The sequence below is a fragment of the Mesoplodon densirostris genome, chromosome 20 (assembly GCF_025265405.1).
Source record: "Mesoplodon densirostris isolate mMesDen1 chromosome 20, mMesDen1 primary haplotype, whole genome shotgun sequence".
Classification (NCBI taxonomy): Eukaryota; Metazoa; Chordata; class Mammalia; order Artiodactyla; family Ziphiidae; genus Mesoplodon; species Mesoplodon densirostris.
The window spans coordinates 12,236,798-12,263,143 of NC_082680.1; the positions used below are offsets into that span (position 1 = coordinate 12,236,798).

General features: G+C 45.3%; 1 protein-coding gene across 1 annotated transcript in view; it reads left to right on the forward strand.

Annotated features, from left to right (window-relative positions):
• Positions 1-20,556: 20,556 nt before the first annotated feature.
• The window catches only part of STOX2 (storkhead box 2), a 199,241-nt gene continuing 193,451 nt past the window's right edge, over positions 20,557-26,346 (forward strand). The window contains exon 1 of the mRNA XM_060085796.1: positions 20,557-21,052. Within this exon, the coding sequence (XP_059941779.1) occupies positions 20,689-21,052 (364 nt within the window). The 5' untranslated portion in view covers positions 20,557-20,688. The remainder of the gene's footprint in view (positions 21,053-26,346) is intronic.

Consider the following 26,346-nt stretch of genomic DNA (forward strand, 5'->3'; position numbering starts at 1 on the left):
ATTAGAGCTTCCCCAAGCTGCTGGAGAGAGTCCATGCAAGGCTGTTGCCTCTGCATCTAGTGATGAGCCTGAAGTCTTTACAGGTTACCTAGGTAACCTAGATTACCAACAGTGAGTCAGGAAAGCTAGACAGGAAATGGGATCAGCACAGGCAGATTGTGACCCACGAGAACAAACCTGAATCTCTGTATCTCTACTGCCCCCAACCCTGCTAGCACAGGTAACCTGCTGGAGAAGCCGGTGGTCTTCACCACGGAGCCGCGCTCGTGCCTGGCCCGGGACTCAGAGAAGCTGAGCAGAGAGGTCTGTGGGGAAATGGACAAGCACGAGGCTGGCTATGGCCCCCTGCACCAGGCATGCCAGTGACAACACGTGTGAGCTGACTTGATGCCTGGGCCCTGCACCTGACCTTCAGAGCCTGAAAATATGGCAGAGGATTCATTTTTGACTTCCAAATTTCTCTTGTGGTCAAACCGACCCCAGAAACATGCGGGAAAGAGAATGCTGGGAAAGCCCTTGCAGGCTAGCTAAGCTGACATGGTACAGTCAGCCAAGCAACAAATGATCAGTATTCCCTGTTGTCATGGAGCTTACATTCCAGTAAGAAAATAGATTTAAAAATAAATATATATACATAGATAGTATAAATATGTGCGTGCATTATTTATTACAATCTTCTGAGAAAAGTACTTTATTATCTCCATTTTACAGATGAAGAAACTGAGGTAGAAATAGGTTAAGTATTTTTGCCTGGTTCCCACAGCTAGTAAGTACCAAACCCAAGCTCCTGAGAAGCCCACAGCGTTAACTGCTCTTCTGCTTTGTTTATTTTGCATAAAGCCTTCCCCAAACAGTCACCTCAAACTGAACACCCCTTTTGGGTGATATCACAGATTTTAGCAGTTCATGGCATTCACATTCTTTTAACTGTCATTCTTATTGATAATTATCTCCTCCAGTTGAATATAAAACTCTCTGATAGCTGATACGCAGTTTCTTTTGGCAGACTTGCCTCCCCTGCTAATAGTGCACTCAGCTGGCCCCTTGGAACCTCTCGTTGTACTGACTTAACGCCTCTGTCAGAGCAAGGTGTGTGGACCTGGGGCCCAAGCAGCACTCAGTCGGAAAGAAAGCTTTTCTAAATTGCTTGTGTCCTTTCTTGGAAATGTGCTGAAGCAAGTAGAAAGCAGTCAGGGTGCCTTCAAAGATTCCCCGGGGGGGCTGGTCTCATGATAATCACATAATCCAGGCAAGTCAGGGCAGGGGAACAGTCAGGGAAGAAAGAGGGGTCAGAGCTGGAGCTGGTCAGATGGTGCCCGCGCGTTTACGTCTGCTCTGAAGAAGGATCATTGCAAAGGATTATTACGCGGATTCCTGTAGTTCATTCAGCCGATGGAAGAGACAAAAACTCCAGGTCTAAATCCTGCGTTTTCCTTTGTCCCCAGGACGAAAAGGACCTTTGTTGTCTCTCATTTAGATTTATTTAACATTCAGCCCAAAGAAAACGGAAGGGTGTGGGGTTTGACCTGGAGGGGAAAGAGGCCGCCATCCATCTCCCATCATTTTGGCTTTCACTGTTATAGGCTCCCATGAAAATGCTGGAAAGGGATTTGTTTTGTGGTTGGGTTTCCTTTTTTTTTTTTTTTTTTTAAATCATGACTAGATCTGCAGTATTTCCTCAAATATGTGAGGGGAAGGGAGCGGTGACTTCCTAAAGGAAAGTATTTATATTTTTAGACTGAAATGTGCTTTGACAAAGCTTGTCTCAAAAAATACATAAAAAAGAGAGTTCTGAACAAAGGAAAATACCTCTTAAACCATAGTTAAGGCAGTTTGGCTTATAAAGTATATTTTAATGTCATGAGAGAGAGAGATGAAGAATTTTGTTTTATTTTCAAGGATGACCCCCCAAAAAAAAATGCTTCTGGCTTGATTCCACTTTTCTTCTGAACTTCCTTGTTTTAGGCTCACACGTCAGCGGGGTCCAGGAGAGCCATCCCTTTGGGATGATAGGATCAGGATTGCGTCCACACTGTGAATAATGAACTGGGGATGAGGGAGTGGGGTGGGGGGAGCAGGTCTGGGAAAGATGCTCCTATGAAGACACAACCCACTCTGCTTTGTCATGAACTTACGGTGTATTACGGGTCAAGGGAGGGCTGGAGGTCACCCAGTCCGGTGTTTCTGACCTCGCAGACCATGTGCACCAGGGCGTGGGGCGCAGGAATCCACATGCTTAATACGCAGCCCAGGAGGGTCAGCCCCATCCCCAGCTGGTGCAATGGCCTTACTTCCCAAAGGAGCAGTGGGTGGTGCAGAGAAGTGACGGGGCTCAGAACAGCAGCCAATTTAAAGCAGAACCCACTTTGAGACACGTGGCTTAAGCAGGGACACTGCTGTGCCAACCTGGGTGTAGACAGGTGGACCTGGCCTCTGTGATATGCTTTCTGGGCTCCGGGAAGACATGCCCCTCGTCACCCCCCTTCCTCTCTTACGTGCTCATCCTGAAATCGATGAAGGAAGTCACAAAACCTTTCCGCCACAGTGGCAGATAAACCGTGAATGCTCTTTGAAAAGGTAAGAAGGTAGCATAAACATGCCGACAGTGAAGGCAATACGGAAATGGGAGGCTGTCCGTTTCTGAGCAGATGGTCACCTGGGAGGAAGAGGTGGTGTGAAAATACACAGGACCCGAAAGGGAGCCTTGAACAAAGGGAAGGCCACAGATCACAGATTAAAGGCTGGCTAGAAGATTAAATGTTTTCAAATTTTGCATTATCAAAGTTTGCAGACATTCAGGAAAATTCAAAGGACAGTATACTGATTTCCTAGACAATGACCATGTATGTTAAAAAAGTTTTTGAACATACCTCCACATTTGCATCAGCTATCTGTATATATCTCTGTGTGTGTGTGTGTGTGTGTGTGTGCGTGTAGTCAGGGATGAACGTTTCCTTAAGAATACAGAGTGCAAGACAGGGAAAAATGACACGGTGCGCTGCAGAGAGGTTGTCGAATTGACTTCAGGTCCCAGAAGTCAGAGAAGAGGGGCTACACCCAACATTTCAGACTCTGCCCCTCCCACTGGGCGATGTATCCTGTTATTAATTGTGACCGTTCACCCTTCACCCTTGGATCACACTTCTGAGTGTTCAAGTTGCTTTCACATAATGCACAGTATTCTCAGTGTCGTTCTACCCAGTGTGAAGGAAAGAAAAAAAATCCCAGGGAAAGGGAGAAGACATCCGGTATCAGTGTCCTGAAAGCACAGTATCTTCCAGGAGTTAAGCTCAAAAGATGAGGTGGGGTCTTTCTCATGCTGATATTTAAGGTTCTTTTGAAATTTTGAACAGGAAAAGCTGGAAAAATTAATTTGGGGCCGTCATCTCCTAAGGAAGGGCCATACCGCTTCACAGGGAAACCAAAGAGGCAGTTCTCTCCAGAACCTGCATTTCCTATTCTGCACACGGATGCTAGAATCTTGAGGAATACTCACCTGCTCACACTCCCTGTTTTAGCCGCCTCCTGCTGCTCTAGGCTACTCCCATGCTGTTCCCTCTTCCCAAAATACCTTTCTTCCCATCTTTTCAGCTGGGTTGTGTGCCCCTCACCCCACCCAGTGCTCACCTCTCTGGTTGCATTTTTGCTCTGGTTGTAATTTCCTATTCATTTATTTGTTTCCTCCGCTGGACCACAGACTTCACAAGGACTGAAATTGTGTCTTAATTGCTTTTACAGTCTCAGTGCTAAACTCAATCCCTGCCACTAGCAGACATGCAGTAAGATTTGTTGAATGAAACCATGAACTCACAAAAATTTGAACTTTAACTTGGTGTAGTCAGATTTCAACGCAAGGGGAATAAAGTGTAGCACGGTTTGTTTTTATTTTATTTTGTGGTTTGTTTTCAAGGGTGAGAGGCAAGTGAGGGGTTTGGCAAGTGTCTGAGGAAGGGAGGAAACAGACTTCAGTGCAATTAAGACAGAGGCTTAAGCAGGTTGGACGGTAGGTCCAAGAGGATACTTGCAGAGCTAATGATCCAGTCTTGGGGGCAGAAAATATGGAGGTTTTCAAACAAAGAGTTTCTTGAGCTCTGTGCTATATAGTCAGCTTGGATGGAGGGTATAAGAGAGTAGGTGGACGAAAGCACCAGGGGCAAGAGAAGAATCTGGGCGTGGCCACAGCACTGCCCGGGGAGCCACTTGCTGGGTTTTAACAAAGGACAAATGGGATTAGTTCAAAATAAGCTAAAACTCTATGGATAGCCTGAGCAGGACCTTTCCAGTTTCCAAAGGAAGGGACTTAAGTTTCCAAAAAAATTTTTAAATGTATATTTTAATTAAAAATGTACGTAATATAAAATTCACCATGTTAAGCAATTTAAAAGTATATAGCTCAGTGGCTTTAGGACATTCACACTGTTGTGCAACCACCATTACCACCCGTCTTCGGAACGTTTTTCATCTTCCCAAACTCTGTACACATTGAACAATCACCAGCATTCTGTTTTCTGTCTCTGTGAATAAGTTCTATATTAGGTTAGCAGTATTATAATGGTCACATTAAAGGAATTGATGTATAACTATATTGTGGTCAACAAGGTCAGCACCAAAATGATTAGAAAAATGTAGGTATGTTTGTAATAAATAAGGATTTTTTTTTAAGTCAAAATAATCAGTTCTTTTCTCCAAAAGAAGATTCATATTAGGTGAATGTTTTGGTAACTCTGAACATGGGCAGCAACTCATTTCTGCTCAGTCCAGTAGGAGAATATTGATTTGAGGATTTTACAACACTAACGTGCAAGTGTGTGACAATCTTTGTTTTGGCTCTTCTGGCCACTGTCTACACTGGACTTCTTGGTCCTTCCTTTATATGATCCAAGGAAGGTCTTTCCAGAACCAGTTTCTTTTATAATGACACGTACTTGAGACTCTCCTGGTCCCTTGTCCATCTTGTGGTTGTGTGTTATGGACTGACTTTCCCCAAAGAGCATTTTGTAGTCACAGAACACCATCCATCCCCCGTTAAGACATTTATTTAGTCATTTCCTTTAGAATCAGGTCCAAATTCCACTACCTGGTTTTCAAGAAGGTCTGTAGTATAGCACCCAATGCAATTCCCGGTCTTGAGTTACATTTTGGAAAACATTAGCCAAGACCTGTAAACTGCCAGGTGCTGGTGTATGGTGGGTGCGTGGATATATAGGTTGTAGAGATGCAGAGAAGATGCACTACTCTCCAAGATGAACTGGGCTCACCTCCTCACTGATCCAGCTGCAAGCTGTGTTCTTTTTTTAATAAATAAATTTATTTATTTATTTATTTATTTATTTATTGCGAGGGCTTTCTCCAGTTGCGGCGAGCGGGGACCGCTCTTCATCACGGTGCGCGGGCCTCTCACTTTCACGGCCTCTCCCGTTGCGGAGCACAGGCTCCAGACGCGCAGGCTCAGTAGTTGTGGCTCACGGGCCTAGCCGCACCGCGGCATGTGGGATCCTCCCAGACCAGGGCTCGAACCCGTGTCCTCTGCATTAGCAGGCAGACTCCCAACCACCAGGGAAGCCCAAAGCTGTGTGCTTATCACGTTTCTTTCACCAGAAATATCTTGCCCTGTCCACGCAAAGCTACCCATGTTCCTTAGGACTTAGCAAACATTCCTTTTCATCACAAAACTTTCTCTGACCATTTCAGTCCTCCCTGATCTCTTGTTCTGACATGTCAAAGCAACCATACTCTCTTCCATACAATCAGGCAAGGTAAGATCATCATCCTTAATGTTTGCTTTATTTCAGATATATTGGTCTTCTATCTCCAATATAGTGTAAAGCCCTTTTTCCAACAGTGCTGCACCCTCGTTAAACATTTGTTTGGTGAGTGATAATGAAAGACTCCTCCTTAAAATGAACAAATAAACAAACAAGAACAATGCTTTCTCCCCTGTGTAAAAAGAGTATTGATTCTTCTTCTTCACTGAAGTTTAGTGGGATTTGGGGAAGATGTGTCCAGTCAGCTAACTTTGTCCCTAAGTCCAGGTAACTTTTCCAACATCACCAGCTCTTAAGTGGTGGAGCCAGTGCCCAACCTTAGATATTCTGACTCCAAGTTCAGTGTTCTTTCCAACAGAGCAGAGCCCTTTGGTAAGAGAACAGAAATTCAGTTGCCCACAGCCAGTGGTAGTTACTGAGGACATAAATGGGAATCCAGAATGGATGACATTATTTTTTCCGGAGGGTAGGAGTTTGCCAACTGTCCAGTATTCTTCTCAAAGGGATGGAGACCTTCAAATATCTATCCTAGAAGATCTGTGACTGGACAAAGGAGGAGAGTCACCAATGGCTTGTCTAGAGATAGAGACACAGCTGTGAGGTAAGCAGGGCAGCGTCTTTTTCAGCATTTCCTAATCCTGGGGCCAACCTCTGGCTTCTTCAGAGTCACAGGAGGCCGGGAGGTTAGGAGCAGAGACTAGGGTGTCTAACTACCTTGATTTGGATCCCGGTGTCTTCTACAAGCTTTGTGACCTTGTGCAAGTAACTCAACCTCTCTGGGCCTCAATTTCTTCATTTGTAGGAAGTCTGTAATACTAGAGCCTCCCTGGTAGGGCTGCTTTGAAAAATTAAATGAGTAAATATTTGTCAAGTGCTTAACATAGTGCCTGGCTCATAATAAATAATAAATAGGTGTTTTCTGAAAAACAAAACAAAGTACACAGTGTTGTTTGTGGATTTTGTTTTTCAGAAATGGCACAATCAGTCATTATGGAATTTGCTTTTTTCATTCAACATGTGTTTTGAGATGCATTCACTATGATACACATAGATCTAGTTTTCTGTTTATTATGAGTGAGAAAGAACATTAACTTGGGAAAGTGATGTTATATCACTTTCAAAATATAGACATATTTTATAGCACAGGCAGTTCAGCTCAGCACTTTGTGACCATCTAGAGGGGTGGGATAGGGAGGGTGGGAGGGAGACGCAAGAGGGAGGAGATATAGGGATATATGTATACGTATAGCTGATTCACTTTGTTATATAGCAGAAACTAACACACCATTGTAAAGCAATTAGACTCCAATAAAGATGTTAAAAAAAAAAAGAAATCGTTTTGGGGAGGATATCTCATTTAGCTGCACCTGAATATCAATGCTTCACTAATACCCTAGCAAATGCATCTTTCTGGATTTTTTTCAATTTTTCAAGGTAAATGTTTTAAGAGTAAATAGTATGATATTACATCACTTAAATGCAATGTTGTGATTCTTTGTTCCTCAACAGCTATTTTAAAGTTTTCCTTTTGCTCATGAGTCCATACTTGGTGATGAATTCCATTTTTTAGAGACTTAAAAAACCAGATTTTTATCAATATAACACAACGACTCACACGTATAGGCAAATCTTGACATCATTTAGAACAAACCTACTATATATATCTTTGAACTTCTTCCCAGAGTGACAAGAAATAGGTACAAATCCTACATGTTTTCTGTTATGAATAATATTATTTATTTAATTTTAGCTTAGTTTTCCTTTTTTTTTTTGAGTGTGTGTTTAATTATCAAAGTAACACCTACTCATTTTTTTGTGCACCCCTTTCCCATCAGTCCCCTCATTTTTAAATATAAAAAGCAAATAAAGAGCAGGATAGAATAAAATGTTAAACCCTTTATCAATTCTTCCCAGTTCCACTCACCAATGGTAACTCCTATTAACTCCTTGGATCTTGGAAAGAAATGGATGGCATTCTCAAAAGGGGTAAGTGAAGAAAGTTTTATGCAGGAGTATTTGCAAAGGAGCGGGCAGCGTTAAGAGAATCTAACAAGGGGTAGTGAAGCATCCCGGGGGGAGCAGCTGCAGAGAATCCTGCACTATACTCTCTGAAGCAGCAAGGGAAGGGAGCGGTCACCAACCCAGCAAGGCCTGCCATTGTAGAAAAGGGCCCTGGAGGGGGGCCGTGGCCTTGGGGAGAGGAACACACTACTGCCCACCCCCAAGCCTGACTGGGAACTGTTGGGGGAATAAATACCCCATTCTCTCTCTCCTCCTGGCCTCCCCTGTCTTGCCAATTTCTGGGCCAGATCTAACTGGAAGTAAGATCTAACTGGAAGGGCAAGTCAGCTGTTGGTGCAGCCCATGGCAGTCAGGCTCCTGGGTGGAGAGCAAGATAGAGGAGGATGGAGAAGGGGCTTGGGGGAGAAATGGAGACAATCCATCAGCTCGCCTACCCACTGCCTTAGTGACCCCCAGTCTCTGAGAATCTCTCCATGGCCTGTGCATTTGCAGGCTTCCCTGCGTGTCCTTTTTTTTTTTTTTTTTTTTTTTTTTTGTGGTACGGGGGCCTCTCACTGTTGTGGCCTCTCCCATTGCAGAGCACAGGCTCTGTGCAGGCTCAGCGGCCATGGCTCACGGTCCCAGCCGCTCCGCGGCATGTGGGATCTTCCCGGACCGGGGCACGAACCCGTGTCCCCTGAATCGGCAGGCAGACTCTCAACCACTGTGCCACCAGGGAAGCCCCTGCGTGCCCTTTTAGAGCAGAGGCAACCTCTGTGAAGGATAATCCCTTAAAGAGGAGGGCTGACAGGGCGGATAGGAGCCTGGGGATCTGAGTCTCCCAAATGGTTCAACTCTCTAGCCACAAAAGGGCAGATCTGAGGAACAGATGTTGCCTGCGGGGACATTTTTAATATTTAGAGTCTGACTCATCAAATCCAGGTGGTAATCACTTAGATCCCTGGGCCACCAAGCAAAACTTTGAAAGAGCACTTAGCTTTTAATTAATGCATGATAAAGCATAAAAGCATTTTCCCTTTCTGGGACCACAGTGTTTGGACTGGTCTGACCATATTCAGAACCACGGCATTGTTTTGTTTAGCTGCAATACTTTCCCCAACTCGAACCATGTAGTAATATTAGTATACGTATTAGGTGATTTGTAAAGATGCTGAATTATACCAAAATCATGACCAAGTAAGTTTCTTTTTATTTTCAATATATTGTTCTTTAATTTTACCCATGGAATTGATTAGGACAGACTTAAGGGGGTTCGTGATTTGGAAAATGGACGACAAATCTCTGTTGTTGAGTTCTCCGAGTTAGGAGGAAAACAGCACCAACAGAGAAATCAGATTTTCATAGAAAGCATTAATTCTAGCTATGGCTGGAGTAACACTTGTCTGTGATCTTCACTGAAAAAGTAAGTCAAAGCCTGGGTTATGAGAGGATTAGGGACAGTGGTGGGAACATTCTGGAGGAAATGTGGAGGTAGATTAATTGTAACATGTTCTGAGCTTGGAGTCTATATGCTCAGCTGTGCAGAACTCCTAAGGAAAAGGCAACCCTAAGCCCTTCGTGGTAGTAGGCGTAACACAGCTTCCATCAGTATGATTAGAACTTTCCAGAACCTGTGCATTTTCCTCTCTTTCCTTGTCACGGTTCTCAAGCCAATCACCCACTTCTCGGTGCCTGGTTCTAATGTGAACCTACTAATCTGTGTGTGGTCCCACCAGCGACAATGACAGACACGCTGTCCTAATACAAATGGAGATCCGCATACCACGTGTTTACATATTCCACAGCTGTAAATCAAGCAAACAAACTATTAAAATGTACTCTGAGAGGGCTTCCCTGGTGGCACAGTGGTTGAGAGTCCTCCTGCTGATGCAGGGGACAGGGGTTCGTGCCCCGGTCCGGGAAGATCCCACATGCCGCGGAGCGGCTGGGCCCGTGAGCCATGGCCGCTGAGCCTGTGCGTCCGGACCCTGTGCTCTGCAACGGGAGAGGCCACAGCAGTGAGAGGCCTGCGTACCACAGGAAAAAAAAAAAAAAAAAAAAAAAAAAAAAAAATATATATATATATATATATATATATATATACTCTGAGAACATACTTTACTGGATTATTTGATCATTTTATTTGGTTTTATCTTTATTTTTAACTGCATTATTGAGATATAATTTATACAGCATAACATTCACCTCTGTTAAGTATACAATTCAAAGAATTTTAGTGCATCTACAGACCTGTGCAATCATAACCACAATCTAATCTTAGAACATCTCCATCATTCTGAAAAGAAACCTCTTCTCCGTTAGCAATCACCCCCATTTCCACCCCAGCCTTCGGCAACCACTAATCCTCCTCTTTGTCTCTATAAATTTGCCTTTTCTGGACATTTCATACAATCAAAAACATTTTCGATCTGTGGTTGGTTGAATCCACAAATGTGGAATCGGCAAATATGGAGGATCCACTATACTATAGAATCTGGAACCCATCCCCCATGGGTATTGAGGGTTGACTTCATTCCATGGCATGGATATTCAACATTTTGTGTTCCATTCATCAGTTCATGGACATTTTAGTTGTTTCTGCTTTTTGGCTAGTGTGAATAATGCTGCTGTGACCATTGTGGACAAGTCTTTGTGGGGATATACATTTTCATTTCATTTCTGCCTCGTAGATTACTAGAAGTGGAATGGCTGGGTTTTATGTGGGTCTGTTTCGTTTTCTGAGAACTGCTAAACTGTGTTCCAAAGTGGCCACGCCACTTGAGAGTCCCACCAGCACTGCATGAGGGCTCCAGTTTTTCCCATCCTCAACACCCCTTGTTTTTATCTGTCTTTTTTATTATAACCACGCTAGTAGGTAAAAAATGGTATATTGTCTGGGCATAGGCTCATGTACTGGGTTCTAATTTTAAAGATTTTACTTTCCTTTTTTTAAGATTTCTGTTTTTTAAAAATATTTCCATTCTCTGCTAAAATTCTCTATTGTTTTTCTGCATCTTTTCCTCTATTTTCTTCAACATATTATAATTATGTTGAAATTCTTGTCTGCTATGGCTTTGTTTATATTTTTTCTCAACAGACTCAATGTAGTCCTTTTCCTCGGCATGCCTTGGAATTTTTTAACTGAATGCTGGACATTGTATATAAAATATTGTAGAGGCTCCAGGTAATACTATCTTCCTCCAGAGAAAGTTCACTCTTTTCCTTGTTAAGCAGATAGAGTGGGAGCTGATCATTTTCATTGAATAAGGGACTGAGCAGACTCTATTTTGGATTGCAGTTTACCTTTGTCTCATCCATCTTCATGCTGATGCTTTCAACTGAGAACCTGATGTACATTCTGGAACTCCTCCACCTGGCATATCGTGAGCTCCAATCCTTGTCTCATTATTACTGAAGCTGACAAAAGCTTTGTTCTAGTTTTCTGAGGGTTTCAGCTCGGCTTTTTATCCTCCCGTCCTCTGCAGCTATTTTGAACAGAAAATTGCCATGTTCGAGGCCTTGCAATTATATCACTCCAACTGTGTAAAACTGCCAGAAAGTCTACTGGTTTCTCTGTCTATCGGAAGCAGCTCTCTACTACTCAGAAGTCTACTCAGGGAAAGGGGGTTGGGGGGACTTCCCTGGTGATCCAGTGGTTAAGGCTCTGAGCTTCCACTGCATCAGGCACGGGTTCGATTCCTGGTCGGGGGACTAAAATAAATAAATAAAAGACTGGATTTCTGGACTCTTGTTCATAGCGAGGAATTGGATTAACCCAATTCCTTAGGGAAAATTGTCTGCAGGTCAGATCACCGCTTCACGGGCCTCCCTCAGAAATTTTATTACTTTTTTTTTCCTTGTTGCTTCAGCAACCATGTGATGCCTTTAAGCAGACAATGTTTATATGTTATCTAGCTTTTCTAGCTGTTCCTGGCAGAATCAGTGGTCTGACATAAGTGACTCCATCCTACCTGAAAGCCTAAGGTGAGTGCAAGAGGTGGTATTATATATATGTATCATTTTTAAGTGCTTGTACTGAGAAATTTTTAGGCTATCTAGTGTGCTCCATTGCCAGAAATGGAAGACCTAAATGTACTTTTTTCTTGATAATATGTTTTCTAATAAAATATATTGTCTTTGCTGTATGTATATATTTAATTCTAATATGAAATATAATTTTTAGACATGGAGTACTTATCTAATTACTTGTTCAATTTACATTTACATCCTTTAAAATATTTAAGTAGAATAAATAGAACAAATTAAAAGTGGTGTGCTGAAAAGATACTAAGATTCACAATAGCTGTCACAGATGGTAGACAAGTCTTGTTGATTTGCCACTTATTTTGCATTTCTAAATTATCAGGACAACCCCCATTAATAGTATAAAGGAAATATGAACAAATTACAAATAAAACTACTTCAACTTTTTTTTTGGAAAAAGAGTACATTTATTCATCTAGAATAAATGGGATAAATCCTTAGAAGTTAATGACTTAATCTTGAATCACCAAGAATGACTAACTATATATAACATGTTTTCTAAACTCTGGTGAGTCATACTGCTAAAGTAACTAAGTGGAAAACACCATAGGAATCGAATTCCATTTATAACTGAATGCCCAATATAGATGATTTTGAAGTTCCACTTTAACAAATACAACATGAATAAGATCATTAAGCTTTCTCTTGTGAATGACTGTGTTTCTGTCTTTTAGAATGCTTTGGTATCTGCTTGTTTCAGATAGCAGTTATCTGATTAACCAGAGCATTTTCCTAAAACTGTCTATTTTTAGTTGGCCCTTCTCTTGCCTTTGGAGATCTGCCATCTGCAGTGATCTCAGAGAAGGGAGGGTCTGTTTACTGGAGAATGCGTACTTTGGGCAAGATGGCAGTGTCCTGGCAGGTTATAATTTCCACTGTTGGAGATCTCAGAGTCTCAGCATTCACTTCCTTATTTGGAGGAGACAAAATCAGGGGTAGAACTTGGCAATTAGATTAAAAAAAAAAAACCAACAGATAATGAACTGATTCTATTCCAGTTAGTAGGAGAAAATATATAAAAATTGTGTGTATCATGTTGTTTTGTTATGAATATCGGCGATTGTTATTTCACATGAAATAGTAACAAGGTGTTATATATATATATACTTACGAAATTAATGACAGTACAGTATGCATTATGGCAGTAGTTTGCCATGTCTTTTTTCCCCACCACAGCCTACATGGCAGATGCCATTTACATGAGGGACCCAACCTCATGGGAACACTCGTGAAATGCACAAACCCTGGCAGGGTAGTTGTTACTCCAGCCCTTTTCTTTCGTACCTAAGAAAGCCTAGCGGTAGGCAAAGGATTGAGTAAACTTACTACTAGAGGAACTTTGGATCTACCTTAATTGAAAAATAAATCAAAAGGAATCAATCCCAAACGGGTACTCTATTGCTCATAACCGTTTTCTTGGAGACACTGCCCAGTGACAGAGACTCACCAGTGGATCACGTCCCTTAGGTTGGAAAGAGCTGTATGTAGTACGTCAACCTTGTGTAATAAGTACTTATCTTTCAAGTCTTAGTTCAATACTACCCAGCGTATGAAGTCTTATCTCATTCTCAATGTCACCTATTTAATGAACCTCTCCTTCCTTTTATCTCCCTCCCCACTTTGTACTCCCATATAGTATGTACATGCTTCTACTACTGCACTAAGAAGGCCTAATTCCATTTTGGGGGGATTATTTGTGTCTCCTCTTGCAAACTGTAAGCCCCCCCCCAAATAAGGGGGCTCTGTCTTATTTATTTCTCTATGTGTCATACTCAGAACACTGCTTAGAGTACAACAGTTGTTTGATATATGATTCTTTGTGTGTGTGTGTGTGTTGCGGTACTCGGGCCTCTCACTGTTGTGGCCTCTCCCATTGCGGAGCACAGGCTCCGGACGCGCAGGCTCAGTGGCCATGGCTCACGGGCCCAGCCGCTCTGTGCCATGTGGGATCTTCCCGGACCGGGGCACAAACCCGTGTCCCCTGCATCGGCAGGCGGACTCTCAACCCCTGCGCCACGAGGGAAGCCCTGATATATGATTCTTAATGAAGAGGAGCAAGATTTAGTAACTTCCAATCATTCAGAGTTAAAGCCTGAGGCGTGTATTCTAAGGACATGGACGTCCAATATTTAAAACATTTCATTAAAAAATGCACAACAACTTGATGTGGCCAATGAAATTTTTGTTCAAATAAAATGGAATTTTGGCATAAAATTTGGGGTATGTGGAGGTGGGTTTACCATTACAGGCAGGAAAATTGTAAACTATTTTCATAGGGAAAAGTAGACTGGTTTCTACCCATAACTGCTCCCATGCACAGCTATAGGAATCCAACAAGAACAAACCATGAATAGAAACAGAAGACAAAGACAAATATATTTTGCACACCGGGATAGGCTTCTGCCTTTGTAATGAGATGCCAGGGCTGGTGCCATATGAAGGCCAGAGTTCAGAAGGGTCCTGGCTGTGTTATTGTCAACAGAAGCATCCAAGAACCAGCCAGAGTTCATTTTTAGGCTACATGAAGCTCTCAGTTATGGTGGCAATATTAAATTTTGTCTTAGAAGAGATTCACTCTTTGGGGGGAAAAAGAGTGAGGAATCCGGGTGGCATTTAGGAGCACTTGGAGCTATTTTGAGAAAGTGTCTCAGGCCATCAAAAAGTCTTCCCTGTAAGGAAGATCGATATAGGTCTTGACTAAGGTTAAGTGTTTTTGGTATGTTGTGGGGAGAAGTGAGGCATGTGATGTACTTTTGCAGTCTTTTCAATATCAAATTCATTCTCAATCACTGGATTGAGCCAGTATCCTCAAGTAAGTGATTCATACATGTGCGGCTGTGCTAACAAGACCATCACAAACTCTTTGAATAAGAGTGGAGGAGTCCTTCAGTGTGGTTGGAACCAGACTGTCTGGATTTGAATCCTGGCTTGAGGACTTTATACCAAGTCACCAAAACCCTGAGCATGTGGCTTAAGGTCTGTGGATCAGTTTCTCATCTATAAAGTTAGGATGATAATAGTAACTACCCCATAGGGTTTCCGTATGGATTAAATGAATGAGTGTACATAAAGTGCTTACCATGGTACCTGACACATAGGAAGCACCATGTAAATGTCAGCTAGTTTTATTATTAACCTGGTATAAACAGTAATAGATATTTAATTGAGAGCATCTTTCCAGCTAGTAGGTGAGCACGTAGTCATAAGCATCAGACAAAATCAATAATACTGTGTAAATTGTGTGCTACAGTTAAGGGTGTTGGTGGATTACCCTTGAAAGAATCCTTTAGGGGGCTTTTAATTAGAACAAGCAGTAACCCCATAGTTATAGGAGCTCTGTGGAAACTCTGGACTCCTACTGCAGTGAGGCTTTATTGAATGGTTTGTGCAGATGTCATTCTTTCTGACACATTAATCAATTGGTGCCTTGAATTATGGACTTAGGAGTCTAAATCCACCTATCACACTTGTGAGATAAAAATAACATAGCAGGACTTCCTTTTTGCTTTATAAAAGTTGACTTTCCAGAGATGCCACCATCAGGACATCACTGAAATGTTGTTTCCTGCCGGGATTCTTATCCATTAGACTTCCCCAAGATGCATGCAAACCATACGAGAGGAACGGCGGTCCAATTATCTATTGTTTTGTAAACAAGCACCTCAAAACTCAGTAATGAAAAACGGCTGCCACTTTATTATGCTCATAGTTGTGTGGGTCAAGAATTGAGACGAGGGCTTCCCTGGTGGCGCAGTGGTTGACAGTCCGCCTGCCGATGCAGGGGACACGGATTCGTGCCCTGGTCCGGGAAGATCCCACATGCCGCGGAGCGGCTGGGCCCGTGAGCCATGGCCACTGAGCCTGTGCATCCGGAGCCGGTGCTCCGCCACGGGAGAGGCCACAACAGTGAGAGGCCCGCGTAGTGCAAAAAAAAAAAAAAAAGAATTGAGACGAGACACAGTGGGGATGGCTCACCTCGGTTATACAAAGTTGGAAGCTTTAGTTGGGTTGACTTGAATGCCCAGAGGTGCCTGGGACAGCTCGATTGGGGGTTATTAGTATGGGGTCTCGGGTCTTCCACATTTGGTGTCTGCTGGGGCTAGAATGTCTCCTTCACTCATGTGTCGGTGCCTAAGCTGGGCTGGTGAGAACGACTGGGAGTTGGCCAGCGCTGCTCTCTCTCCACACCCTCTCCTTGTGGCTAGCTTGAGCTTCCTCACAACATGAGGATCTCAGCGTAGCTGTACTTGTTACAAGGTGGCTGCTTCCAAGAAGCAGAAGTGGGAACGAAGAAGCTAATCAATCTATTCCCAGAACTGGCACAGCATCAATTCAGCTCTACTCTGTTGGTCAAAGCAATCACGGGGCCCGACCAGAGTCAAGGGGGTGGAGAGAGAGACGCGACCTCCTGATGGGGGAGTCACACTACCGGAATGGGTCACATCACGGAAATGCACAAACGTGGGAAGTGTTGTGGCAGCCATCTTTCAAAAACACAATCTGCCACAAACAGAAATTCCAAACTGAGGGCCCTTAGGCTGGAAGGCACATCCCTGAGTGATGACTGTCTGAGCGTCTGTTATATCCTGGTGGACAACCAACAACTGATAAGCTTGGACCAGAGTAGGTTTAGCAAAGCCCTCTTTCCCTGCAGGAATGGCAGGCAGTTGACGGCAGGCAGTGGGGAGAAGGGCTGATAAAGAATTTCATTCACAGAGCTCGTTCATTCTGCACAACATCCCACTTGATCTTGAACTTCACTATGGAGAAAACTGAGGCAAGCGTTCTCCCCAGGGGGTTTGAGGGTTTCTTATTTGATGAGCTACCCAAGAAGTTCTTCCTGAACATTTTCAAGTAAATTGGTGCAATAATTCCTTCCGAATGAAGTAATACTAGTTTATCTTGCAGGTTCTTAGTTCCTTTGGAGGCTGCAGTGTAGGCTGAGGAAACCTGGGTTCTGGAGTCATAAGTCTGGTTCAAATTTTCGGTTTATCAACTAGGAGTTGTGTGACCTTGGCCCAATTACTTAACATCTGTGAACTTCGTTTTCTCATTGGAAAAATTAGAATAATAATTGTTCCTCCTCATTGAGTTTTGCAAAAATAAGGCATTGGATGAATGTTAAATACTTTTCCTTGGAAAATAACCAGGAAATCTTACCAGTACTTGGGTCAATATAAAGGTCTTGGATACTGAACCTAGGGAAGGAAATAGTTCCTTGTCAAGAAACATTTGCACCTTCTTTCGTGATGATACACGCAAATGCCTCTCTGAAGGGGATAAAAGACAGAGTACAACTTTTCCAGTGACATCAGCAGTGTGGCCTATGCAGCCTTGGCAAGATAGGCTACTTCTCATCCTTTGGGCAGGAGTAAATGCCCATCTCCTCCTACAGACCTCAGTATCCTATCTAATGTAGGTCCTCCTGTTTCTTTCTTTTTTTTTTTTTTTGCGGTACACGGGCCTCTCACTGTTGTGGCCTCTCCCGTTGCAGAGCACAGGCTCCAGACGCGCAGGCTCAGTGGCCATGGCTCACGGGCCCAGCCACTCCGGGGCATGTGGGATCTTCCCGGACCGGGGCACAAACCCGTGTCCCCTGCATCAGTAGGCGGACTCTCAACCACTGCGCCACCAGGGAAGCCACCTCCTGTTTCTTTCTGACACTTCTCTGTTTGACACTTTCAAGGCATGCATCTCATGCTATAATTATACTTATGGTTGTTTCCTTGATTATTGCTCCCCCTATATCTTTTTATTTTTCCTTGACTGGTTTTTATTATTTAGCATTTGAAGGAATGCCCAATGCATCCTTGTCCTAGCTTCCTGCTGCTGCAGCCGCTGGAGACTGGGGGCTGCAAGAAGAGAGACTGTGGATGGGTGGGGAAGCAAAGAGAGGGAAAGATTGAGGAAGAAAAGAAAGCTATATTTACAGGCAAATTTTGGTGAAACTGAGATGGAGTAGAAACATGCGTGACCCTGAGTCCATGCGTGGAGGGTACTGTGGGCCAACTGGGAACTGAGGGTTATTGAAAATGAAAATATGTTGGGTTATGTATCTCAAAAATATTATTGCCATCATATCTATCTTGTGAAAAAAAATCATAATGATTTCATCATACGTGAAAAGTTCTTGACACACTGCCTGGCATTTCGCAAGCAATCATTAAAGGGCAATGATGATGTTAGTGAGGTTGATAATACAGGTGATGACAGTGGTAAGAATGGATAAAGTAGCTCCTTATCTTCATTCCATTGAGTTCTGATGGTATATACTCTAAATGGCCCTTCCGGTTCAGAGAATCAAATAGTTTTTCTGACATCTTGTGTGTGTGTGTGTGTGTGTGTGTGTCTGTGAAGAGCTTGCTATCTCTATGTGAGAAAGAGCACTTATATTAGAAGTTGCTCTTTTAATTTGTCGCTTTATTGCAAACATCTAAAAATGGGAACTTTTCATGGTTCATTATAAATACTGTAGTAGGCAGCCTCTAAGATGACCCCTAAAGATCCCTACCTCCTGATCCTCATACCTTTGAGGATAACAGGATACTTTCATAGTCTCAAAGTCTCTCTCAAAAAGGTATTTATTAATTACAAAGGATAAAATAGTAACTTTATAGTGGAGAGAGTTAAATAGTTTAGAACTGTGTAAATATCATGTACACTTCTATATACACTTTATGGGGGGGGTGTAGAGAGAGAAAGAGATAAAGGAACAAACCAAGTGTAGTAAAATGCTAACACTTGGGGAATCTGGGTGAAGATATTCAATACGTGGGTATTCTTTGCACTACTCTTGCAACTCTTCACTAAGTCTGAAATTATGTCATAATACAAAAATTTTTTAAATTGCAAAGTAAAAAAAAAATGTCACAAGTATAATATCTTTCCTTCTTCCATTTTTCCAGCCACTACCACTTCCTCTCTTCCTGAGGCCCAGGCACTGAGAAGGGAGGGCGAAGAATGTTGCATCACTGGTGCCAAATTGAGGCTTAGTGCTAAAGCACTAAAAGCCCAGCAAGAAATGATCAGGTCTGACCACTCCGCGGGTGCCGGGGAAGTTCCAAAGGCAGGATGCGTTCATATGACCATGGCTGCGTCCCTCAGGTCAAACCCAGTCCTTGGCTTTCTAAGGCCTGAGGAGCCCCTGGCTTCTGTGACTAGTGGCAACACATTCTCATGCTGACTGCACATTTTATCATCTGAGGCGACTTCTTAAACATTTCCTTCCTTGATGCTCTCTCCGGTCCAGAGACGTGGGCTGAGTGGGGCTTTATCAACTCCCATTTTGCAAATGGGAGGAACTGGGGTTCAGTGACGTGTCCAAGGTCACCTTCAGTAGGATTAAAACCCAGGTCTTCGGACTTGGGTTTAGTAACTTTTTCATGGTAATAGAATCCCAGGATGCCAGCAGCAAACACTTCAGTGATCCCTCCCACCATGTAACATTTTTTCTAGTTCAAGGGTTTTCAGAGTATGGTCCAGGACCAGCAGCAGCAGCAGCAGCAGAGAATTTGCTCGAAAGAAAAAGTATTAGGTTCCACAGCAGGCCTACGGAATCAGAGACCCACATCCAGATTCCTATGTTTTGACAAAAGCTGCAGGTGGGGCTTCCCTGGTGGCGCAGTGGTTGAGAGTCCGCCTGCCGATGCAGGGGACACGGGTTCGTGCCCCGGTCCGGGAGGATCCCACATGCCGCGGAGCGGCTGGGCCCGTGAGCCATGGCCGCGGAGCCTGCGCGTCCGGAGCCTCTGCTTCGCAGCGGGAGAGGCCACAACAGTGAGAGGCCCGCATACCGCAAAAAAAAAAAAAAAAAAAAAGCTGCAGGTGACTCTGTGAAACACCGAAGTCTGAGAAACCCTCCTCTAGGGAAATGTAGCGTGAAGCCTTGGCGTTAATTAATTAGGGCTCTAAATATACAACTAAGCTTTCTCAGTGAAAAATAAGCCAAACAGAGTTTGTACAGAAAGAAGCTTAACGAAGTGGGTTTTTTTTGGTTTGTTTCTTGTTTTCTTTTTTTAAAAAGCATAATCATTACCTTTCCTGGTAAACTTCCGTATCCTCTTCCTAAACGGAGGGTTGGGTAGGTAACGCTGGGAATGACCAGGTTTCTTCTATCTCAGGCCCACAGTACGTGATGGAGACACGGGAGGAGAGTTCCACGAGAGCGTGGGAGGAGGCACGGGTGACAATTTTTCATGGTTGACTAAGTTTTTAAAAAAGCCACTTCCAAGGGCACATCAACCAGTCAGCGAAGCCACTTGTTCCAGCAGGAGGTGGGAGGTGAGGGCGGAGTGGAGCGTGGGGAGGAGCGACACTCACCGCTCCAGACTCGGTGCCTCCCATGTGTCGCCGTGCGTCCCTGGCCCCGCCACCTAAACGCACACCCCGCCCCACCCACCCCCCCGGCCATCCGCACCCCGTCGACCACCTCCCGCAGCGGACTCTGGGGGATTCCTCCGGCCGAGTCCAGCCAGGAGGGTTCCCCAGACTCGGCGCGAACTGCCCGCCCCCTCCGGCGTCTCCGCCCCCCGCCGGGGCCGCCGGGCGCCGAGGGAGGCGAGGGTGCAGCGGCTGGAAAATGAGTGGTGCAGGGAGGGTGGCCCGGAGCTGCAGGTAAGGCGCGCCAGCCGTCGGCCCGAGCGGGCTCCGCACCCCCTCCCCTCCCCCGCGTGGCGACTTGCTGCGCCCGCCGGCAGGCTGCGCGCAGGGGCTGCGCGGGGCGTCCCCGGCATCTGGGCGCGGGATGTCTGGGGAAGCGGCCGGCCCGGGGCGGGGGCACTAACGCTCTTCGTTTGTCGCGCAGCGCCCTTCGCGCTGCTGTTCCCGGGAGCGGCGGGAGGCGGCGGCTGCGGTGAGCGGGGTCGCGCGCGGACGCCGGATGCCTCCGAAGATGGAGAAGTTTCTGCAGATTGCTCCTCACTCTCTGGCCATCGTCCTGGGCCCCGCCGAGGGGCCGGCGGGGGAGAGGTCCGAGGCCGCCCGGCCCGCGTCCCCGGCCCAGCCCCGGCAGCTCGCCCGGCACCACATCGGCTACGAGATCTTCGCCGACTTCAAAGCCGAGAACATGCAGCACTTCTGGAACAAGAAGGTCACGGCCGCGGTGGCCGAGACGTTCTTCCTGGGCTGGATCGACGAGCAGGTCCTGCTGATCCAGGGCAAGGAGGAGCATCTGGAGGCGCTGCGCGAGGGCTGGTCGCGCCGGGCGCTGCGGCCGCCCTCGGGCTTCCTCATCCGCTGCCTGGGTGAGTCCGGCCGCCGCCCGCCCTGTCCCGTCTTGTCGCGCCGCGGGAACCCCCCCACCCCCCAGCTGCCCCGCCCGAGCCGGCGCGCTGGCCCCGCTCCCCCCGGGCGCCCGCGCCTCTCTCCACCCCTGCGCCGCGCCGGGGGAGGGGCCGGCAGCCTGGTTGAGTGCTGGACTGGGGAGCTTCCTGTCACCTAAACCTCGGATCTGTACCTTGGCGAGCACGCCGCCTCCGGCCAGCTGGCGGGAGCCTCCCCGGCGGCCCCGGCGAGGCTGTGCCTGCGGCCTGCCGGGTGGGCGGCGGCGCGGGAGGCTCGGCGGGGCCGCGGCCGCTCCGGGTCTGCAGGTCTCACCTTCTGCGCTCGGCTGGGGCCGGGGGCGCGTGTGCGGACGCGGGAGAAGTGGAGAGACAGCGCTCAGGTACCTTCGGGTGGCAGCGGGCTCGGCCGCGGGAGGCGGCGGCCAGCGGGCCAGGTGCGCGGGCGCCCCCGGCGCGTCCTTTCCTGGGGCGGCGACGCGTCCCTCCGCCCCCTCCGTGTGGGTTGACTCTTAAGCGCCGCTGTGTCCTTGCAAGACTGAGCTGTAGGTTTCGTTGCCTCCAATACATGTTTCTTCAAGTCATTTTGTGAGTTTGAAGGAAGGAAGGGACACTAGGAGGACAGAGGAAAGCCTGATCCTCAGCAAAAGAGAAAACCGTGTCCGGGGAAGAGAGCCCGAAAGGTGATATTCGCCGCCGCCCTTCCAGTGCTGTCTCGACCTGCTGGGTTTTTTGGGGGTTTTTTTTGCATTACTTCATATGTATTTTTCTTAATCCAGTTTGCATCTCTTTTAGACTTTACTTTTTAGTTGTGTACTTTGGGCTCGGTGGCTCAAGGCGTATATAGTAAAGAGGAATGTTTTGTGAAGCGTTCTTTCTAGCCCCACGGTTTAGAAATTCTTTCGGGACATTTTGGGAAGAGGTCAAAAGTTCAAACGCTATAAGACTGAAGAGCCGCCTTATTCGTTCGCCAGAGTTGTTACGCTACCTTCCGCCGAAGGAATAGCTTTTACCTGCTCAAGTGCCTTCCTCTATACATATGGCAAACTTATAGCATCTTTTTTGTTGTGTTGTGTTTTGTCTATTTTCACATAGCAGAAATCTTCCTTTATAAAGCTTCCTTTAAATCGAGTAGATAAAAAACTAGTAAAGCTTGCATCTTGTACGTTTTATAACCTGTGCTGAATTTCAGAAGGTGTCTTAACTTTCTTTTTTGACGTTAGCAAAAACCTCAGTGGAGTCCCTGTAATTAAGCTGCCTTAGTAAAGGGTCAAGATCTGCTCTCCTACTGTAGACCTGCCACACACTAGGAAGTAAGAATATATGTAATTACTTGTATGCACTGTAGAGATTGCTTTTTAATAGTCTTAAACTTGACTTCATGATTATTTTTTACTTTTTATTTTGGAAAATTTAAGCAATTTGCAAAACTCGTACGGGGGTTCTCCTCCCCACCCTTGTTTGCGAGGTTAAGAGGTTAGGATTCCAAGACCCGGAGTGGATGCCTGAAACCCCGGATGAACCCTTGTATATACTATGTTTTTTTCCTATACCTCCATACGTATGATGAAATTTAATGTTAAAGTTAGGCACAGTAAGAGAATATCTGAATTGCTAGCATCATTACTCTTGCGCTTTGGAGCCATTGTTAAATAAAGTAATGGCTACTTGAACACAAACACTTCGATACCACCCCTGTTGAAGTGATGCTGGCCGGGCGGCTGCTAAGTGACTAATGGGCAGGCAGGTAACCTACACGGCATGGATTCACTGGGCAAAGGGATGATTCACACCCCAGGAAGGCGTAGGATGGGGAGAGAGTTCATGAAGCTACTCAGAATGGCACCCAATTTAAAATGTATGAACTGTTTATTTCTGGAATTTTCCATTTAATATTTTGGGACCTCAGTGGACTGCGGGTAACTGAAACTGCAGCTGCGGAAGCAAAACCACAGATAAGGGGGGTGTCCTGTATAATCAAAAATACTATATTGAATCCCCATGAATCCATCATCTAACTTCAAAATTTATCAGCACATGGACAATCTTATTCCATCTATAAACTCCCCCACCATTTGAAATCCCAGACATTGTATCAATAGCATTTGATTTGTAAATATTTCAGTTGTTCATATATTTTTTCATTTTAGCAGAATGTGTGAACTTATAGGAATTGGTGATCTGTCGTATTAAGGAAAGAGAACTATTTTGGCAGTTTTAAAGGTTCGAGATTGCTGTAGTTGATTGACTATTGCCTGTTGCCTTGGCAGCTTGAACTGTCCCAAGCTGACTGGCAGCTGGTGGGTTTAGCAGCTGCACTGGCTCAGCCGTTAACTCAGTACCGTGATGACAAGCAAGGGGACTACCTCCTGAAACCAGCATCAGATAAAGGAGCATGGGTGATGCCTTCTGGGATCCAAGTGGTTAACTTTTCTGAACTGTCTTGGGGGTTCAGAATTCCTCAAAATTCCGGTTTTGCTTCAGCAACGATGGTAAAATGCTGAATTGTGTGCGACAGTTTATCGCCTATAAAAATTCTCTTAGGAAACCTCAGTGTCTGCTGCAAAGCTTTCTAATTTTTTGTTGCAAGATCTTTTATGGAGCCTTGAAACTCCGAAGTCTGGGAGCCCCTGATGACTGGCTCACAACCTTTTATTCCAAGTCACAATATATGTGTGGACAAGTTCATGCACTCAAAAATACGAGAAACAAAATCCGAACCACGAAGGTGTACTCAGAGGGAGCCTAGCTGTAAATCTGTAAAGACTGAGCGCCACTATCACAGGAATCCCTTGACTCCATCTAATTTATACGCAGAAGCAGGAGCTGATCCCTATCTGTGGGACTTTATCATTAGTAATGCATTTCTTGCAGGATAACTTTCAACTGATCCCTCAGACCGTGCTACCTGTATTATGTTACTTTCATGTAGTTTTGTGAGTTTCCCTAATTATTTCATGGGTGTAAAACAGCCACAAAACCAGACACATAGATGAGCATTACAGAAGGCATTATATTTCTTCTTGTTGAACCTGAATTAAATGCATCAATCACAAGTAGTCCTCTTAAATAACTGGTAGGCAAATGCCAGTTTACCTTTTTTTTTTTTTTTTTTTTTTTTTTTTGCGGTACGTGGGCCTCTCACTGTTGTGGCCTCTCCCGTTGCAGAGCACAGGCTCCGGACGCGCAGGCTCAGCGGCCATGGCTCACGGGCCCAGCCGCTCCGCGGCATGCGGGATCTTCCCGGACTGGGGCACGAACCCGCATCCCCTGCATCGGCAGGCGGACTCTCAACCACTGCACCACCAGGGAAGCCCCCAGTTTACATTTTATTATACTTATGGTAAATAATTATTCACGAAATTTGCTTGTTTTCCAGGTGGTCTCTGAGAGCCCATCTTAGAGCGTGGTAATAAAATTGTTCTGTTAGATCCTCCCAGTGAGGAAAAGGGAGGAATGGCTTTGCTCCATCTTGAGTTCCTGTTCTCCTGTGTGTGTGTGCGCGTGCACGCGCGCGTGTGTATTAACCCACCCCGAGTGGAGAGAGAGGGATGGACAAGAGGTCTGCCCAGACCCCCTTTTCTGGCTGTGCCCCAGCTCAATTGAGGCAAGCCTACACTTTCACAGCAGGATTGAAAACAAGTTAGTGTTTTGCTTTGTAACTTGAAACATGCATCTTGAAGTTGCCAGCAATCCAGATTACTTTTGCCCATAATTCCAAAAGTATGTGGTTCTAACCACACACATTTCAGGTGGGGATTGGACAAGGAGGGGATGATTATGGATCCAACAAGAAGCAGGGAATTAAGCAAATCAAAGGAAAAATAGTTTTGACTTGGGATATTCAAATCCACTGCTTAGAAATGACCAGCTAGCATATTTCAATCCACTACTTAGAAATAACCTACTCTGGGCGTGTACCAAAAAAAGTTCAGGCATTTTCTTTCCAGGCCCCTCAAAAGGGATGTGTGTGTGCAGGAAACTAGGAATGTTTTAAAACTGTGCTGTGTATTCTGATTAAACACTAAATTAAATCCCATACGTGTTCACTGAGTGCCCGCTAGTGCCAGGCTCTGGGTCCCTCCCGAGATTATAAAGATTGATGAGGCACGCAGGCTTTTCGGAGACGCTGACGCAAGAACTGAGAGCGTGAGAAGGGCTCTGAGGACGGGAGTAAAGAGCAGGTACTCCTGCCTGGTGGGCCGGGAGAGGGGTTCTCAGCAGAGAGGATTGCGCCAAGCCTTGTGCAGATGCCGGCCGCCAGGGCTTCCTCCAGAACAGGAGTGCATTCCCACCCGGGCAGGACGGTGTTGGGGAGGTCCTGACACGTTTGGGCACTGGCTGGCTGGGGCTGGGGCGGGCAATGGTGCGATAAGACAGTGGGAAGGGAAGCTTGGGCCACAGGTGATGACTGGGAAGCCCTGGTAGCTTTTGAGCAAGGGGAGGGGTGACACAGTTTGATCTTAGGTTGAATGAGAATTCTGGGGCCGGTGAGGGTGCTGGATGGGACTGGGAGGGGGTTGAACGCAGGTGCACCAGCTAAAGGTCTATTGAAAGCGTCGTGGGGAGAGATGGTGGGTGCTGTGTGAGTGCATTTCTTCTCTTATGGTACCTTCCCATGGTCAAGGCTCTACGTGCTACAGAAGGTATCGCGTTAGCCTGCTTGAGTCTAGAGGGCCTTCCAGTCCCAGACCCAGACCCAGAGGCCCTGGAGCAGAGCCTAGATGCTACTCCTCCCTCCTGGGGCTTCTGGGGTTTCCCCACCCGCCAGCCTTATCCAGATCCAGCAATCTCCATAGATTCTCCTAATTTCAGATCTCAGGGAGCATGGCTCAGTGTCTCTGTCTTCCCCAGTGACTCTTTATACTTTCCCCATTTATCCTTAGATATTAACAGAGGACCAAACATGCTTTTTAGGCTTTAAATCAGGACTTATGTTTTAAATTATAAAAATTTTTAGCTGGAGTATCCCTGAAACTCACGTAATATTATATGTCAGCTATATGTCAATAAAAAGAAAATTGTTTAGAACATATGGGCATCAAGCCTTTATTCTATTCCAACATCTTTACTGGTTTTCTCAGAAAGTTGCTCTCTTAAAGTGGTTTCTCCAAGTAGTAAATTTTTAAGACAATTGTTTTAAAAATGTATACTCCAAAAGAATTTGTATATATCCCAACCAAAAGTTGACTTATTTAAGTGAACTTAAATTTGAATAAGTGTCCTAAGCTCATGGCTGGGATTACCTAATGAGTGTT